The sequence below is a fragment of the Thermobia domestica genome, chromosome 2, assembly GCF_964235325.1.
Source record: "Thermobia domestica chromosome 2, izTheDome1.hap1.1, whole genome shotgun sequence".
NCBI lineage: Eukaryota > Metazoa > Arthropoda > Insecta > Zygentoma > Lepismatidae > Thermobia > Thermobia domestica.
The window spans coordinates 180,322,868-180,344,085 of record NC_137455.1 but is presented as its reverse complement, the minus strand read 5'-3'; the positions used below and the strand labels follow the sequence as shown (position 1 = coordinate 180,344,085).

General features: G+C 33.2%; 1 protein-coding gene across 1 annotated transcript in view; it reads left to right on the top strand.

Annotated features, from left to right (window-relative positions):
* LOC145677726 (uncharacterized) overlaps window positions 1–21,218 on the top strand; it is a 448,147-nt gene that overhangs the window by 149,429 nt on the left and 277,500 nt on the right. Inside the window, exon 3 of the mRNA XM_081748121.1 lies at window positions 9,396–9,449. Within this exon, the coding sequence (XP_081604247.1) occupies window positions 9,396–9,449 (54 nt within the window). The remainder of the gene's footprint in view (window positions 1–9,395; window positions 9,450–21,218) is intronic.

Genomic DNA, 21,218 nt, shown 5'->3' with positions numbered 1-21,218 from the left:
ATCAAGGATACTTTTCAGGATACGCTGAGGAGATTAAAATAAGTATATCCACAAGAATCCAGCTTGTTCGGAATTTTTTGGAAGTTTTGTCTCCCTCCCTCTCCCTTTTTATAATTTTTCTGGGCTACTAGATAATAAATCGAAACTAAATTCTCTAGCGCACCTGACCAAGATCACTTCTGCTAATCTGATGACTTGTTAGTTTGTAACTTTTCCTCCCATCTTATTATTTCCGCTATTTTAACTGAAGAAGTTTCTCAATACTTTTAGAATGCCGTTGCATTACAATTGGATATCGAATCTCGAACCATGTACGACAAATCCAGGAAAACATATGAAAACTACTACAAAATTTATATCAAGTCATGTTATACATTGTGATCCTTCTGAATTTTCCCTTTAAATTCTGTTGAACAAGTTGTGTACATGTATAAAACAAACACGTAATAAAGACATCAGTTTTATTCCATTAGTCAAATGAAATTTATTTTTATGTTTATGTTATGTTTATGTTATGTTTTATGATGATGTACAGTGAATCTGATGCCTTGAATTATTTTCCCTGTGATTCATTACAACATTTATTTTCTTTGAAAGAGAAGCTATGCGCCAAAACATTATGAAATATTATGCTGTCATTGAAACAAGAGCATAACACAGTTCTATGGCTCTCCGAGGCACAGTGCTACTCCCAACACTATTTTAGCAACTTCTGTCAAATACTTTAACAAGGTCTGTGCTTTTAATATATTGTTTTCCTGTGGGTCATATCATTGCTTTAGTAGAAACAATACTAACTAGAGTTTCTACCAATATATACATATCCATATACACATACACACACACACCCAGGCATGCACACACCAACTCAAAAACACACTCTCAGGTTTTGTTAATTTAGCTGCTTTCACCATCTCAAGTTGAGTGAACTGTGCAAACAATAAACCTCCCCCTCAAAACTAATGCAAACATCAGCATTTGTGGCACCATTACAGCGTTGTAATACTCATAGTTGGTCGTTAATGATGGTACTGAACACGTGAGCAGAAAAAAAATTAAGCTCATGATTAAAACAGAGCTAGCATCATCGCCACCACCACCACCAAAAGGAAAACTAGAAAATGTAACGCTAAATAAAAACTTTTGTGATGTACTATTTACATCACGCCTGCCTACATACGTCAATGGACACTAATTAAAATTCTGCTCGTTACGAATTTTACGTACCACCTATATAATTACATACAGTTCCAGTGAGATACATCACGTAGTAGTACACACCAGGTGCTTTTTTCTAAAGAAATAAAAGAGTTCGTTAGCTCAATGTATATGCTAACACTCAGTTAATATTACCCATGCGTGAATATTAGCAGAAATGTTGTTTGTGCAATTTTCATCTATGCTAACAAAGTAATTACAATCTTTGTTTCGGTTTCGGTTTTCCATTTAATATTATTTTTACAGATGCATCTTCTAAATCTATTAGTAGCATAAATATCTTAAGCTGTAAAATTGTACTGTATAATATCATTATTATAGTAAATCAATAATATAAAATGTATTTATTTCTTATTTGTGTTTTATATTTCAAGTTACCTTAAATGTATTTATCAAAAATATTATGGTTAATTTACTCATAATACGTATTTCAATTTTGATGTAGTACTACTACAGTGTACCTACATTTGTTTGTCAGTATTAGTACTACCGAATTTTATTTTAAACAAATAGTTCTTGAGCCAAAAATATAGAAAAGTGAGCGGCATTTGCGACTCTCTCTCTCCCAAAATGAGCTTCCTGAATCCAATTAGATTTTAACATTATGTTCCTAGTTTTGATGTCTAGACAATAACGTTTATAACAATAAGGTATATTTTGATACTGCATATATATATATATATATATATATATATATATATATATATATATATATATATATATATATATATATGAAATTCAGAATTAAAATGAAATCTCTTAACATTGAATAATTACGGCATGTAAACGAAAAAAGAAGACAGACAGTTAATAAATTTGATTGTTTACGGAAGGTAGAGTGATGGTGTCGGTGGTAAGAGGAGAATCTTGAAAACATCTACAGACAGAATGTTATTTACCTCAAATTTACACGGTAAAATTTAGAATAGCCATTGAGTTTCGAAGTGCAGAGAGACCATTGTTAGGATAATCATACACCTTATCTAGATAAAGAATTTGAAGAGCGTCAAGCAGACAAATAATAATAGTTTCGCTCACGAGGCAAGACGAGAAATAAAGTTTTTCGTCTCGTTTCATTTTGTAAATTTATATACAACATTTATGCCTTATTTTTTTAATCTTAATTTCATCTAAAAGTTATCCAAATCTTTCTGCATCACGAGAGCTTAATAAAAAGTATTATTTAACAACATTTAAATCACACTTATTATTGGAGTTTGTTGTGTAATAATTTCGTATCTTCATACATTGATAAATGCTTTCCATTGTGTTCGTACAATCTTTCTATCAATTTGTAGTTTTTATAGTATGAATCACGTAACACTGAAACAAGATGAGAAATTTGTCGAGTCTTGTGATCACCACAGATTCACCCAAGTATCAGATCTCAAACACTGTCTTGTTTCTGGTCCCTGATATGAGACGAAAACTTCCATATTTTTCATATCATCTCGAGCTTAAACACGTATTTCTAGTCTGGTTTTCGAGACGAAAAATTTCTCGTCTCGTGCGCCACACCAATAATAATAATAATAATAATAATAATAATAATAATAATAATAATAATAATAATAATAATAATAATAATATTATTATTATTATTATTATTATTATTATTATTATTATTATTATTATTATTATTATTATTATTATTATTATTATTATTATTATTTTATACTCAAAACTAGTAAGAGCATCTAATGCCGTTATTTAGGAAAAGAAAGGGCTAAGCTGACTATTCGTGACTGCATTGTCGAAAATTTCTTTTCTGTCACTATTATCCTCTGACTGAATACACTGACTCTCAATGATAATTGCTACGTCTCTGCTTTCAAAGCTTAATACTCTTTCAATCGTCTATTGTTATTACTAATGAAGCCATTCATTTTTATTGTTTATTGTACTCTTGTCGCCAGTGCTATTACGAGTGCTCGTATTTGTGACATATATTTTCAATTTAATATCAATGATAATATTGAATTTAATTATTAATAACGAAATCCAATTTTCATCTCAACATCAAACATCAATGATGTAATCTGTATCTATCACTCTCGACTCTATTATTATGCAAATACAACGTAAATGATAGCATTAAGACGTAATGATCAATGAGATCTTCTAATTTTCTGTACCATGATATTTAAAACATCCACCGAAATCTTGTATTGTGTTATAAATAATAATATTTACTTAGTTTTATGTATTTCCTATGTTAGTTTACAATAGTTTATTCGTAATAACTTTCAGTGTTTGTTTTGTAAAATTTTTAGTATCGACGATTGCTATTTTTACTATCAATTTTAAATTCTTTATCAGAATTATCTTTTGTCTGATTTGACGGGTTCGAGTTTAGCGCCAATTTCAACACCGAGGCTGTATGGGGCTTGGACCTACAACTTAACTTCGGATTCAAACCCCGTAAACTCTATCCGGGAATCGAAGCAAGGTCTCCTATGTCGAAGGCATGGATAACCATATAGCTACGAGGGAGTTTCCTTTATTGTATGATTAATAGTAATTTTTAATTTAAATTATATATTAAAACTTGTTTTAAAACATTCAACTGTGACTCAAAATGCGAATATAATTTTTACCTGAGTAAACTATGTTGTCTTAGAAACGTTATTTTACTCCATTTTAACTTTTTGCCTTTCTGAAATTCTTCAGATTACCACTGAGAAAATACGTAAAAGTATGCCTTTGAATCCTACTCTGCACTAAGACATTCCGGTAAGGGATCTTATAACGTGTAGGTAATAAAGAGGTTTTGTGTATACCAAAAGTAAAGCTTCTTTCTTCCTTTAAAGTGTTTTTTATAATCATTTTGTAAAACTTATTCTCGTGTTCATATCACCTTCTTTTCAGCATTTATAATGAAAAATAAAATTGTTAGCCAAGGCTTCGTCAATAAGTAATTACTAAACGTCATATCTAAAGGTAAAATTATATACAATATTATATTTTCTTATTGTCAGAAATTTCAACATGTGAAACGAAATTCTGAATAAATGAAGAATATTTTTTTTTTTAACTAAGATGTCAGAGAAATACCATTTCCGTACATTGTAATAGGAAATTGAAAAAATAGAGAATTATTCAAGATACAGAGCAAACTTTTGCATTGAAATTATATTTGAAATGTGAAAATTATTCGATTGGTCAAGTTTCTCGTGCAGAAGTGAGGGAGCCACAGTGTCTCAGTGGTAGAGTGTGCGTGAGTTTTCTCAGGATTCTCCCGTTTCCTCCCACTTTCTTCATTCCACCATTTCATTCATTTCTCATCATTGTCGTCTCCTTTAGGCTACACGGCAGAAACGTGGGACGTAGAACTAAAATATTTCATTTTCATTTCGTGCAGAAGTGAATTTGAAAGAACAAATACACAATCCTTTGTATGGAAGCAAGGATGGGTCGCTAAAAAAAAATTTCAAAGCATGTGCTCAGGTGTTGAATAGTGTGTTAATGAAACAACCAAACACAGCAATAAGCATCAAGTAAACATCTACTCTGGGTAATTATTCATAAATCTGAGTATTTTGTATCACTATTTTGAAACTAACAAATTAATTTAATTTCTTACATTATCACCTGAATGTTGTTTTGAGTAAGAAAAGAACAGGATTCGATTTTCGGTGGGTGTAGATCTATTTCAGATCAAAGTTAATCTTGAGATTAAGTTTCGCACAACAGCGGTACCAAACCCAAACCAACAAAACAACATTATCTTAGTTTTCGTAGTCTTTTCATAGTCAAATTCCCTCTACAGTCGACATTTGGCCAATAAGACTCATTTAAGTAAAAAACATTATGTTCCGGCAACTCAACATAGCCATTACTTTTAGTTGATATTGTCGGAAGTCATTGACAATAATGCTAGCTGCAAGTTTAGTATACTTTCTGGTTGCTTGTGTTATCAACTAACCCATTCTTATCTCTTTTGTAATAACGTACTGAAAACGATGAAAACAAGAGCAACAGAGATCAGAGTGTGAGAGGAAAAAAAACATACATTCTCAAGTGAAGAGAGTGGTCTAATGCGTGTTTTTCTCACTTGTAAGCGTTGGTCGCAGTTATCTGTCCTTCACATAATGAGGCCAAAGAGGGTTGTTTCCATTATTATAACATTTCTCTTCAACACTCACATGGGGATTATGTAAAAATGTTTCTAAAAACATCACGAAAAAATGTTGTACTTCGCAGGATGTCATTTAGTAGCGCTCCCTAAGGGTAAAAATACTGTGAAAAAGCTGTTTATTTCCTCTATAAAGGTATGCTGTGTAATAGAAAGAGAGATAGAACGTCAAAATGTATCGTTCAAGGCATCAGGTTGGAGGGCATAGACATGTCTTTTAGTTAACTTTAAAAAAATTAGTTTATTATACTCTTTAGTGCGTAAACCTACACGTTAATAGAACAAATATTCCTTTTTATATTAGTAATAATGTAACTCACGAGGCGAGACGAGACGGGAAATATAATTTATCGTTTCTTCTTATTAACTTTTGTTGATCCCGTTTCATCCCGATACTCAAAGAATTCTTTCTCGTATTGTTTTATAACTTTATGCTTTGATTTTGTATCTTAATTTCACCTGGAAGTTACTCTTCCCTATCATGAGAAAGATTCATAAAGGGTAAGACGGATATGAAAACAGAAAAACGTGTCTTTCATCATTTCAAAGGCACAACGTATCAAAGTAAAAAGAATTGTCCCAGGATCCCCCGAAGGTTCCCAGACGGGGTCCAACTCATTTTTTTAAAAATGGAAATGGGAGTCACCTTGCATATCGTATGAAAGCTGATGTTAAGTGAAAGAAGATGAAACAAGTCTCGACTCTTTGTGATAAGCCTGTGCAAAATGGCGGTGAGTCAAAATGTCAACACAAGCGTCATAAAAAAGTCTATGGCCACTCCTATTAATCTGAAAACGTAAGACAGGTGCATTACAGGGCTCTCACATCACCAAAACCAAAGGCCACAAAACGTATAATTCATCATTGCAAAAGTACAACGTTTCAAAGTAAAAGAAGTGTCCCATAGTCCCCGTAAAGTTTAAGGTGCTTCACATCTCTAGACCTGGCCATTCACATTTTCATAAAACCTGCGTTGTCATTTGACCCCAACCATTTTGCAAATGGTTTCGCAGAAAGTCGATATTTTCATCTCTCGTTTAAGAAGATTTTTAGACGATATGCCAGATAAACCCCCTTCCTACTTACACATATTAAAATAAACCTCATTTGGGTCTCTGACAAAACAAAATCCTTCAGTGTGTTCTATTTGAAAACAGGGTAACACGCATTTTCCTGTTTCATGTCTCTCTCACCGTTTCAAATTTATAGGCTATAGACGTTTCGATGAGTATATTTTGACCCGCTGCTATTTTGCAATGTTTGTCGACAGTCGAGACTTATCCAATGTCCAATTCTGTATCATTTAACACGAGCTTTCAAACAATGTGCTTATTTTTCCCCCTTGGCATTTGAAACTTTTGAGCTGGACCCCGTCTCCGATCCTGTGGCTGACCCTGGGACATTTTTCTCTTTTACTTTGATACATTCTAGTTTTTTTTTTTTTATTTCTACACCTGTCTCACCGTTTTAGATTAATAGGAGTGGCCATAGATTTTTCAATGACACTTGTGTTCACATTTTTACCCACAGCCATTTTGCATAGGTTTATCATCAAGAGTCGAGACTTGTTTCATCTTCTTTCACTTAACATCAGCTTTCATACGATATGCAAGTTGACCCCCTTTTCCATTTAAAAATTTTGAGTTGGATCCCGTCTGGGACCCTTCGGGGGACCCTGGGACATTTTTTTACTTCGATACGTTGTACTTTTGAAATGATGAAAGACATGTTTTTCTGTTTTCATATCTGTCTCACCGTTTCATATTTTTCGGGGTTGCAACGGATTTTATGGACACGTTTACAGATTTTAACAATGAGAAAATTGATGCCCCCAAGCGGAATGTCTGATACCTCCCCAATTTTGGTAACCGGTTTTGATCTTATCTTGGCCTAAGCATTCAGAAAATATATACATCACCCCCAACTTTGTGAGTTCAGGTTCAAGTACATCCCTAGTGAGATGTTATTCACTGGAGTTGTCCATACACTCGCCTGAAATTTCGATGCTGGAACTTCAGCATGCCCGTGTAGTGATGTTTTATTTATGATATGTTTACTTTTTTTTTTTTTTTTTTTTTTTTTTTTGTATTTACGACGCTGTGTAGTGAACAAACGGACTACTACAAGTCATGAAAACAAAACTCAGAGGTCTGACCTCTCATTTGCAGTCACAGTTAACTAATTGGAAGTAGCAATTTTGAATGGAACACCCTGTACTACATTATGCAGTCATTGTACATCCATAAATGAGTTTCGTCGTATGAAACAGACAAATCTTACACCACATTCGCATTCAGTTAACAAATGTAGCTTAGAATAAGATAATATAAATTGTATTATAATTTTAACATTAAATGAAGAAAGATTTAGGGGAGATTGAATCTAAAATTCTTTACTACGTTCGTGTCGATTAAGAAGAACCTAAAATCAGCCTTAAAGATCATCATACTCTTTAAGCATATCGCATTAACAATAACGAGTAAGTTATATAATAATATTTTCTTTTTATTTAAAACGAAAATTCTAAATAACACACGACGGAAATTCCTTCCGTTAAAAATTATAAAGCTAAATCCGTAACTTTAAAAAAAAAATCCTCTTTGACTTTTCAAATGAGTATAGAGGGAAAAAAAAACATAAAACGAAATAACAATATGAACGCGTTAAACACTTCGAATAATGGATCTTTCTCGCTAAGCTTGGCGAAACACTTTTAACAATAGAATGGGGGATTAATCTCACAAAACAGGCTGTAAAATTCACTTACTTCCATTGTTATACTTCCACGTTGTGTATGTGGATGTGAATGTGAGTTTACATTTTACAGAGAGAACAAGGAAAAAATCGGGTGATGTTATGGTGTTTTATACGGCTTGTAACGGAGACTGAGTATCTCACCCGCTTACCATCAACAACCAATGAAATGACTTTAGATGGCGCTTTGAAGGAGCCATTTTAGATGCTTTGTACCCAAATAACATAGCGTTTAATGGTGATGTAAATAAAAGGAGTAAAAAAGCTGCTAATAGTATAAATTTATGGAAAGCTTCTTGCTATTCCGATTAAGGGTTTTATATCAAAGGTAATTGACAATATTCAGCATTAACGATCCTCGTAATATTCTGCTTTTCATCAAAATTGAAGTTACATTCACGTTTTGCTTGTTCATTGCTATTCCAATTTTAGCGAAGATCGAACTTCCAGTAACTAATTCTTTGCCTTCTTTTGTTTCATTTACTCCTTTCAAATAAGTCACTGAAGTTATGGTAGTGTAGGTGTTTAGAGCTTATAACATGAACGTTTCTCTCATAAATTTAGTTGGTCAAGTTCCAACTAGGCCGTTAGACAGACAGACATATTCTAATTCTCGTAGCTTTCAACCCAAAGAATGCGTTTGCAAACATTAATAACTATGTACAACTATACGCAATTCCAAAGTAGACTAATATTCTTTATAGCTTATGGTTTAATGTATTTCCTAGGATAATTGATAAATACTTCTTTATAAAAGAACGTTCATAAAAGTGCATGAGGATTTTTCTGTCAGTTTTAGCACAAAAGGTATGAAAACTTTATCATTTTCTGTAAACGTAAATAGAAAAGAAAGCTCTGATTGGCTGAAAGGTTGAAGAAACTTGTCAAATATAGTAAGTTTTAGTTAAACTCTCTTATTTGAGTAAATAGAAGCTTGAAAATAATTAATTTGAACATATTCTTCGAAATGTTACACCAAGATATGATCAACAAACGATGTATTAAGACTTCGGTGATTTGTAAGTCAACCATTGAAATAAACAGAAAGAAGAGTAAATAAAAAAAACAATCGACTTTACTAATACTGTTGTGCTCAACTATAGATACTACTAGATGATAAATTATTTGAAAATATACATATTAATCAATTCTTATGATTTCCACTTTTATTATCAGCGGTAAGTTACAATGCAATTTTCAATAGTTTTCAAGCTCTAGTTCTTTAGAATTTCAAATACGATAATAAGAAATGATGACTTGAGTAATGTTTATTCTCTATTTATTTCAGGTCGCCCTGGAGCTATGGGCCCTCCTGGCCCCCCAGGTCCTAGAGGTCCCCCAGGTGAGTGAATGTTATTCATTTATCTATTTCAAACTAAGAAAGTTATCTCCAATATCATGATTCTGAAGCATAGAATAGAAACAAATATTTTAATCGAAAACATGACATTTCAATACGAATCATGCTTTTAAAATTTGAAACACGTTGTAAGAAAAGTGTTAAAAGCTGGCAAGTTAAGGAAAGTATCTAGTTACTTCCTGCTGATTTTTATCCATACTAACATTTATTAATGCATTAGGTGATTTCTGCTAACGATTAGTTATTTTTCTCGGTAATTTGTTATTTATAAGTTGTAGAGTTCTTTTCATAGCAGAAACATGGGTCTTGGTGGTGTCAATTTCGAAATAGATTAAGACCACAATACTTTAGCTCGCGCAATAGTAATCGATTATCGGACGTCTTGGTACGCGTGTGTGGTGTGCAAGCATTCAATCTTAGTTTAAATTTAGCCTCTTTAATCTTGGGAATTTTGCAGACAACAGAAAGAAGACAAAAGCGATTTTAAAAAGGCGAGAAACCTTCAAAATGTGGGTGCGGAGAAGAATTGACAGAATTAGCTAAATCTAACAGAAAACAAATGAGAACTTATTAGAATTAGTGGAGTAGAAAAGGACAATTTTAAATATAATTGAAAAGAGAAAGAGGAGTTGGTTGGGACATTATCTGAAAAGGAAATGTATCATGAGAAGTGCTGGAGGGCATGGTGGCAGGAAAGAGAGGGAAGGGGCGAAGAAGGTTACAGTTGATGCACAGTATCAAAACAGAAAACTCGTGCATGAAGACAAAAAGGTTAGCTGAAGGCTGTGGTGAATGGAAATTTCTCAGTTGTGCCAAGTGATCTGTTAATAATGGCAGAATGCCTATGATGATTATGATAATGATAACAATAAGATAATTGTAAAACACCAAAAGAAACATGCCTTCTTGCATTAAGACAGATTTTTTATTTTTATTTTGTAAAAAGGTTGTGATAAAATAGACGCCCACACCCTGTAACCAATGAAATGTTGATGTCCTATAGTTTAATGGTCAATATTTGCTTTGCTTGCTGCAATAATTATGCTCCTCCTAGGTTGCTGGATATAGAGATTGTTGCAAGTAACCTGCGCTTGATTCTCGGTGCAGCAATAGTTCAAATTTTACATTAAACCATAGTCCTGTATTGCTCTCGATGTTGAATTCAGAATCTCAAACTAGAATAAGGAAGTTAACAATCTAAATATTATTCTTGTGGTTACATTAGTACTAGTTTCCTTTTGTGAATTTTCATCAACAATTCTATGATTCTGTTTTCTAAAAGGTTGTCAGGTGTATAGATTCGAATGGTCTCGTTAAGATAAACACGATTTGTTATGATCAAAGAACATAAAAATAGTTTAAAATGTGATATAATAATGAAACCAGCTTTCATTTCTTGAGGGAGGAGGGAAAGAAAGTGGTAGAAGTATTTTTGGAGACGACTTTTTTTTTATATCGAAAGTAAGAACTTTATATTATTTGACTTACATTACAACACAACATATCTAGGGAGACAGTCAGGAGCACTCGGTTTTTTCCCCCTCTAGTGTCGTTACTGATGATCAACATAGAAGAAAATAGCCTGGCACAAAGTATGAAATCACAAATCTTTGAAACGTACCATATATTGGGTATTACACTTAAGTGTTTTCCCAATATTACAAGGAAATTAACTTCTTAACAGAATACTTCTTTCTCTGTGGCCTCTTTGAAGATTTTCCGACAGTTAAGACACCCATAACAGCGTTTACTGCGTCTGATAGAGAAAACTTTACAAGCCCTTTCTTGTTCTTGTTCGAAGTTGAGAAACTTCCCTTTCTGCCACAAGATAGGGTGTTTTTTTCTGCTAAACTGCCCTCTTTCTTAATTCAGACGTGATTGGCTGTTCCATAAGATGTCTAAAGAAGGTTTATAACATGAAGAGTTCTTCAGTACCTTTAGGAGAAATGCCCCTCCATTCAGTTTGACTTCTATGTCATATCCGGTAGTATTAGGCAACGTCGTGCAACCTCTGAAACCAGCAGACGCAGAGTCTATATACACTCCATGTTTTGCAGTGATGGTTCTTTCAAGTGCTTCCACCTCGGGTTGAATTTCGTTCTTTGTAAGATAACTTAAAAGAGGAGGAAACGACTTGAAGAGCATTTGACGCCAACAGAAGAGGCCAAACCTTTTTGCTTTGACTCGTTTAAAGTTCACACTTATAGCATGAAGGAAATTAAAGCAAGTTAGAAAGGTTGTACACAAACAATTTAGTGGAAGATAAAAGCAGCAGCGATTTTCTTGCAGGAAATTCAAAACAACAACAACAACAACAAAAATTATGTTAAACATAGTTTAGAATTAAATGAACAAAAGTCGTAAATACGTCTGAGATTAGTAGCCAGGAAAAAGACTAAAAATTACAATTTTTCTGTACAATGAATCTAAATATTTTATTCATATCTTCATCATAAATTTATCATTGACCACCTTTCAATACAGCATTAATTATTTCTTTTCGAAAATTCGAGAAAATGTAGTTTGCTGATCGGTAAATTTTCTTTATAGAACTTTCTTGAAAACGCTTTCGTATTTTTTAATGCACATTTCAAATTCAGTATTTTATTAATGTCTCCAATACAAACTAAATTCTAGTGAAAAATAAGAAGAATGTAAGTATACTTTCTACATTGACGAACGTGAAGACATTGCACTGCCTTTCTTATATTAAAAGAAGTCCAATGGGGAAGCAAAGTTAATATTATGCGCGTTTCTTCTGTCCATAATCCGTATATTAAGAGAGGTTATTGGAACTTGAAACGTAAATCTGCAGTTTAAAGTGAAATCCGAACGAGCAGAACGCATTCAATGCTCTGCTTATGCATTGAAGAGGTTACAGTAGACTTCACGTATTATCCAGTTTATTCTTGCAGTACTGAAAAACAATGTGCGATTTATCCTGAGCCTGCTAAACGATGGAACAAAGCCTTCAACAAAACACTTGATCTCTATACAGGACCTGTGTGTGTTTTCAATGTACACATGTAAAAAGGTTTAGTTTTTACTCTCAAAGGCTTTTCATGTAATTGCGTATTCTCTAATATTTTGAAGCTGGATGTTTACCAAAGAGATCTGATAAACAAACGTTACTGTTCTCAATCGTTTCACAAACAGACAAACCTCTTTAATAACCACTTTTTGTTGTTGTTCAGTTTACTTCTTTAAAAAAAGAGAGATTAAACTGACATCTCTTTGATAGCCTACGGAACAAAATGAAAGAATTTTGTAAAGGGAACATTATGGCAGATGAAATGAATCTGCAAGACAATAGCTTAGCATTATATAGAGCAAGGAATGCATAGATCCTTGGATGGTATAGCATTATATAGAGCAAGGAATGCATAGATCCTTGGATGGTATTGTGTGATCATAAATATGTTCTGTACCAAGTTAAGAATATTGAATACCTGCGCCATATTTGTTCTTTTAGCCAATTGAATTATATGGGGGATCTGCTCTTTTGTTACAAATAAATAAAGATTTTAATGGGTGTGATTTTTTATTATGTATTCCTCAAACATCTTCAGTTAGATTTTGATTTCATTTTGAGTTTAGTGTCTCTTTCAGCAGCGAGGCTATATGAGATGTGTACCTACAGCTTTACATGGGATCCGAGCCACATGACCTTCCGCCTGTAATCGAACCCGGATCCTCCCCGTCAAAGGCACGTACACTAACCGCTTGGCCACAAGAAAGCGCGGTCAAACTTTTTTTTAGTTAAAGCAAAATTAAGTCTGCTTAAATATTTCTTCCTTTGTCAAAATGTATTTGTATTATATCATGTATATATAGGTATTTAATAATAATGTTAAAAAATTGATTATTAATTATTAAAATTATGTATAACATTTAATTTCTATAAAATATTTTATTTATTTATTCGTCACCTATTACAGGAAATCAACATTCCCATTTACAATATTCTTACATAATTTCATAAATATTAAGACACATAACGAAACAAAAAAAAAGTTAAAAATAAAAATCATAACTAGTAAATATACCGGTATAGTTAATGGTACAAACATGGGAAACACAAATAAAAGATAGGCCTATATCTGTAACAATTCCATCAATAGGATATGCAAATATACAAATAGAACCTTATAAAGTCTATAAACATAGTCCTTCAAGATACAAATGAAAGAAACAAATAGAATGTTACCAGAATACAAATATCCAAAATGTGAATGTTTAGATAAGATTTCGGACAAAAGCCGTAAATCACAGGCACAAATGATTTAATCGTGATTGAAATACTCTTTTATTCAAAACACCACAATTATAGTTGGGTTGAAATTAAAAATCTCTTATATTTAATGATTATTTTAAGAGTTTTTACACAAACTGAGTAAGGCATGGCAAAATCTAAGTCGACATTTTCTTGTACTAGCTTGTTATATAATAGAAACACTCTTACAACTGACGAATTTAAATGTGCCATAGTTTTGGATGTTTTGCAAATAAGATACAATCTATATGAATTGAAGTATTTGTTAGGCAAGGTCCTAAATCATATTGATTTTAAAAACGAAGTTTTTGAAGGTCTTTCGTATCTACAAGTTCATTATTTTTAATCGAAAATAAGTAATTCATTAACGAACAAATTAATACAGTAGAATGAACAGGATCTAAATGTTACAGAGGCAATTCATCGAAATTAAGGATTGTGTACAATTAACCCCGCACCCTTGTTTATTTATTTACTTTCTAAAATTTGTTTTCAACTTGGTATTCTCCTTTAAATATTTTGTTGCTACGAGCTCTCCGAAACTCGAAACGGACCATTTTGCTTGGAATACCTGTATTGTTTCTTCATACCCTTCTGTTTGCTACTGGCAACCTTTGAGGCAGGAACGAAACGAAAACCGACCCCTTTAGAAGAGATCTTATAAACTCAGATAGAAGAGACCACATAATCCTTAGCTGTTCTTCTACAGATAAAGTGTTTTCACTTTCTTGTCGTTTCGAATAGCTAACTACTGGTGGCGTGGAAGACGTCTGGTTTCCTTGTCATGGACAGCATGTCTGTCAGCACCAAAACTTCAATTTTTAAACTGTCCACTGTCCAATACCGATCCTAGATAGAAGTGCCAGTGTCCACATGTTTCGGAGAGTTTCATTAAAACATTGTATGGCTTTTGCCTGCAGGAAATGAAAGGTTGTTTCTGCTCGACTGGAACTTAATTATTACTTGATCTTGTCACCATTGTCTTAACCAAATGTTACTACTAACTGATTTTCGCATGTAGATAAGAGAGATTGAATGCAACTGGCGGGACGTATTATTTCTAAAAATCTACTAAAATATTCAGGTATCATGCTCGGGCAGGTCTTTTATGAGTTAGAACTGGAAAATCGTTCTGAATCACAAAAAATTGCGATTTACTGAAGTTTTAAAATGGTTTGCAAAGATCTTGTGTAATAACCGTTATGCAGTCATTGCCATATTGCCATACATCTTGTGCATTAGTATTGAAGCTCTTTGGTAACTGACCAAAGGTAAGGTTATCATATTCTGAAGTGTCAAAATGCTGACACACTTTCACCTAGGTAACTCGTTATATAAACATTAACTATTTATAATGTATTGTATTACCTGGTTCATATGCTGATAGCATATAATACGTACGAAATAGAATCGCAGTATGTCTAGATTTTACCATTTAAGAGCATTGTATGATTATATGTTAACAAAACACTAGCATGGAAAAGCTCAACAGAAAGAAACGGAATCATGAACACTAAGGTATGGTAAACCTAATGAAAATACATACGCTCAACTAAGTGAAAATGCTCAACGTAACGGCTCCCCGAGTGCAATGTACCGGTATTTCTAGCGTTCTTGCGTACCATTCCTCCAAAAGGAAGCACTATGTGTATCAGCCTCAGTGATAATAATTATTATAAGTGTCAGCCTAAGTGATAAAATTATTACAAATACCAATATCAATATAGTGATAAAATTATTAAATATATAATCATGATTATAAATATTCTGCCATTATTGACAAAACAGAAGCTTCAATGCCCCAAGGTCTTCAGCTAATCTCTTCATCTTCGGCACGTCCCTAGATTTATTTTAAATTGCATATATTGATAACAGACATTACAACTGAGCTCCGTGGCTAAGCGGTTAGCGCACGCGTCTTTGGCGTGGGAGACCCGGCTTTGATTCCCGGCGGGAGATCATGTGGTTCGGATTCCACATTAATCAGTAGGTCCCGTCTCATATAGCCTCGCTGCTGAAAGGGACGTTAAACTCAAAATCAACTCAACTCAGCCATTACAACTCTATTTCGTGTCATTCTTTGATACTTTATAGTACGTGGAACGTAATGATGATGTGATAATGTGAGGTCATAAAATGTCATTTCCAGATACGATGCTGTTGTTTAAAAGTGTGTGGTCTTTCTCTGATGGAATTCTCACAGAGTCAGATGCAGCACTATTTTGCTGGAAGTAACATTATTCATCTAACGGAAATCATACATCTTCAAGTGTAAAGAAAGTATCTCGTCGGGTGGGCGTACCTGCGAACTTTTAACTACATTCCTTCCCGAAAAATTAACCCGATAATTTCTTTCCAAAAGTGAATTCATTGTTGTAATCGTCTATGTAACGTTCGCTATCCTGTGGCGTGCAGTTCACATGGATTATCCTATGGCTTGTAACGAGAATTTTACTTACTACAAAACTACTAAGATAAAACTATGCATCGTCAATCACTTATCGTGATTGTAAGAAGGCTTAATTTGCTTTCATTTTATCCATAAACTTAACATACAAATTACTAGTGGTAACCATTTTCATTTAACTGTAACACAAGTTATCTTGTATGGTGGTAATTTTAATACCTTATTAAAATATCATGTATACCATAACTTTAGATTCCTACACTGAGAAAAAAAGGACTAGGATTTCCGTGTGGATACATCGAACACTCCTTAAGTAATGTAATTTCATGTATAAAAGTACAGCAGGTGGGAACACCATGCCAAGTCTGGAGTTCGGCGTCGAACTAGACTCGCTGTGATTGGATAATTTCATTCACATGATTGATTTCGTGTTAAAAACTATTACTCTCGTAAGGTAGGGAGTCAGATTTAGAAAGAACCAAGAGGGGACACTCGTAGGAAGGTAGTAACAACATTATATACCTAAGTTACCACTGTCGGAATGGGTATGGCGTTAATTCTAGATTTGAAACAGTGGTCCCACAATACAAAATTTTCGCTGGACGGTGGTGTAGATCGTACTACTGATGAAACAACATTACTTAATGTGGTGACGCGCGTAACCTGGTAAAAACAGCATTTACATGCCGACTGGATTATGCATTTTTCTCCGTGTAGTGTTCATAAATTTAGTCTTAGAAAATATTATAAGTTTTGTGCTATAACACATTATACCAAGTGGGCCAGGATAAACCGAAATCCTACCAACTGAATATATGAACTCGGAGACAATAAAGATAAACGGCTTAATTAACCGACATATTTCCATCACAGGATGGCCAAATGGGTCATATTCAGTGACACTTGCTCTGACTCGTCCCGTTGAATGTTCACGATGGCGTCGCGTATGTTCTGTTGCAGTGGCTCAATGATTTGTTTATTGTTGTGCTGCATCTTGCCCCTCAGGTTGTTCCACAAATAAAAGTCTTGACTTGATAGATCAGGAGATCTTGGAGGTCGTAGAGCTTTCGTGGCCGTTCAGTTAATTTTGAAAACAGAGTGCATTTCTTCCAAGGAAGCGCACGCAGCGTGTGTGCCGTCACATTGTCTTGCTTGAAATAAGCGGAATATAGTTCGTATGATATCAGTTAATCCATTAATGTCTCGATGATGTCAGGAATATAACACGCAAAGTTAACAGTATTTCCAAAGGAAGTGGGTCCAATTATTCTCGTCTCGACGCGGCGCAACACTCTCCAATGCGGCAGCTCTTCATACATCGGCAGCTCGAATATTAGTCATTTGTTTTCGGCAGACCATACAACGATGATGACTATTGATCTTAACTGCATATTCATAAATGCTTCTGACTTAAATACATGAAGAAGAAGAGGAAGAAAATTATGAATAAAGTATATAATAATAGTCAATAGTTGTTATGACTAAAATACTATAATAATATTCAATAGTTATTATGGACGACTTTGTTATATCAAGATATGTGATTATAGTTAATTGGATCTTGTAAGCCATTGAAGAGAAGAGACATAATATTGAAGCGTTGTAGGAACCAGAGATTCTACTTATTTATTTCTGTATTTATAAATGTGTTGCTTACATATATTTTGGTGCCTAGAACCGTCAGGAGTTTCGACTAAACCTTGAAGTTTAGGAACTGTAAGGCGTGTCTATATGCACAATATTGTCAACCGATACTTTTATAGATATGATCAGTTTCCGAATCAACAAAATCATCAGTCACTCAGATAAAATAATAGCAAAGCAAGAGCGATGAGGGGGAAGAATGTGTTCTAAGGTGAACCTATTCTGTCAGCGTGTGGATCACTGTCTAATTTCTAATGATCAGTTTCTCATGGTCAAACTACAATTTCTCATTTGAATGTAGTAGGAAACTGATTCATTGAACGCTAATTCTTCCTCTTTAGCTACTTATCTTCCTGTGACAAGGTTCAAGTGAGATAGCCGAAAGACATGTTTCAGCTAGCGATAGCTTGATGAATATATGAAAGTATAATAGTGCGATGAATAACATCGATTATACAATGAACAAAGCTCAAAATGCTGATGTGCTGGTTAATGATTAGCAAAAGGGGAAGTTTAACTGAGACAGCGGACAAGGCAATCTCTTCTCAAAGAAACAAAATGAAATTAAATTATATTCAAAGAAAGCAAGGTAACGAACTCAAATCGCGAAGGTTACTAGTTATGCAAAGAGCAAATGATAAAGTTGCTGTCACGCAGAAAATAAATAGTGTTATTACCTATGATATTTGTACTTCTAACGCATCTAATGCAATCACATATAGATAATTGAAATATTTAACATATTCTAAACATAAAGAGGCTGCTGAAAAAACATTAGGGAATTAACCCTTGTACAGATATGTTACTCAGAAAACTTGAACTAAAAGAATGTCTTGATAAAATAAATAGATCTTTCTGTCGGTATCAGCTATGTTGGTAATAATATAAATGTTTCTAATATAACATGTAAAATGACTCCAATTTTGCTGTAAGAGGAAAGGCAACTAATATAACAATGAGCCTAAAAGTAGCAATGGTAACCTTAAACGTAACTTCAAAAGTATACAGATTGCATGAGAAAATAATTATGACTATACTATTTTTAGAAATAAACGAATAAATAGATATCGTAATAGAACAAATCATGAATGGATAGGTTCCAATAGCTTACCGGAGGTAGTGTCGAATCTCGAACTGGACTTGAATCCAATTTAATCGTATCAGAAAATGTCCAATTCTTGTATATTCCACAGAATGACCCAAAGCGAATTTAGATACTGGCTATATCAATAAACGGAACTAGTTTTAAGTTTATTGTGTTTAGTAAGTTAGTAGTTCACATACTTTACGTTTAAAATTAAAGGATTTACTTACTTGGTGGCGTGCGTTTACTTTTAGTAAGTTTAATACTTTGTTAAGACTTGTTGATTTATTTTAATTCGCCACCTAATCTAACGGCTTTCGAAATAATTCGGTTGCTGGTTATGTTAACAGATTATAATCAAGATTATTTTTATATTTACTACCTTGTAATGTTGTTCCGTGTACCCTGTGATAATTCAGATGAATTAATAAGTACATGTTGGTATGCAAAGTGGAATTGATAACAAGAGAGTTTGGTTAATTGATATTTTACTAATTTCTTTTCAGTTGTGTTCCTAATAAATTTGATCCTTACCGTTTGAATTAACTACATTTTAACTATACAGAATATATTTATTAGTTCCAATGTATTTTGTAATACCAATAACGTACTTGTCATCATACAAAATAAGGTTAATTTGAATCCTAATACTGTTCATGTTGACCGGTTCAGATTTTTACCAATGTCTTAATTATGATCTTTCAGTTGTCATTTTTGTTAATGAGTTTTAATGTTATGATTTTTATTTACCCTTAACCTTGATCTTTAAATAATGTATAATCTTTGTATTCAGACATACAAATAATAATGAGCCTTGAATATTATTAGTAATCTATTTGAGGACAATATCTGAAATTTTAAACATGTATATGACTTGTCTTGTATTCATATGCAATCAAAGCGTCAAATAATTGAATTAATATATATAAACGAATAAAGAAATAACGTATAAAAAGTAATTATGTATAATGATTATTATTTTGTTATAAAAGATTCTATAGTATTAAGAGCTTAAAACAAGCATATAATGTATAAATGTATTTCACATATTTTATAATCATTTCCGTTACACAAGGTAAGAAATTAATTAAAACATACACAGGTGTATATAAAAAATAGTCAAACTATGGTGCAGGGAGCATTTTTGCCGATCACAAACGTTTCATTATTCACGTGCTACCCTAGCCAGCTGTTTTAAGTTGGTCATGTAAAGTGTACAGAAAAATTTGAGCAACAGAACCTAACCAACCCCTACGGGGCTCTGACCCGTTCCTAATACTACTACTACTTGTACTATGGATCTGTATAGTAAAACTGTAACCTTATTTGAATGAAAAGAAAAAGTGTTATGAATTTTTTTAAATCGTTAAATCACTTTTTTGAGTATTATTTTCAATCTTATTTTAACGAAAGAAGTTTTATTTAAAAAAATTAAAAAATAAAGAAATTCCTTGAGGCGGGTTTGAACCCACGCCAAACACGATTTTCACGACTATCATGTTGCGCTAGTACGCTCGGCTACGAAGGCAGACAGCATTTAATGTTTACTTTGTGTTATATGTAGTTCATGACTCGTGATATTCTATCTGTATCGGCCAATAAGATCAGAGGATAGCTGAAACGTTTGGGATCCTAAAATATGCGTGCATCGATTTCTCGCCAAAACTTCATAATTCAATAACAGTTATGTCAATCCCATGAGTTCAGAAGCTATTCTACAACGATAGGGACAATTAATTTTAACTGCATGATGATAAATGTTTTTGAATTAAATACATACGGAAGAAGAAGAAAAAATATGAATAAAATACTATAATAATCAAGGATGTTATAAATAGATGATCTGCCATATTAAATCGATGAAGCCAAAAAAAACGGGAGTCGGCACGTCTGATTGGCTACTTTCGTTTCTGTAATCGTCTGATTGGCTACTTTCGTTTCCGCCATGATTGTTGGCTCAAAACATTGCGATCCTATTGGGCGGAGTGGGCAGAGTAGGGGTGGCGAAACTGTGACGTATGGCTTCAAGATTTTGTTGTAAGGACAGATCCTCTATTTTATAAGATCCTTGATAATAATACACAATGGCTGTTATGGACGACTTTATTAGTTAAGATATGTGATTATAAATTATTGAGTTTTGTAATTCTTTGAAGAGAAGAAATATAATATTGAAGTATTTTAAAAGACCAGGATTCTATTTATTTATGTATATATAGTGTCTTGTATACAACCAATAATGTGTATTTTCCGAATTAACGTAGCTGTTGTGTTGGAATCAAGCCTGGTCCATCGTGAGGTACAGGTTCGGATGGAGGAAACCATTTTCGATTTCATGTAGGG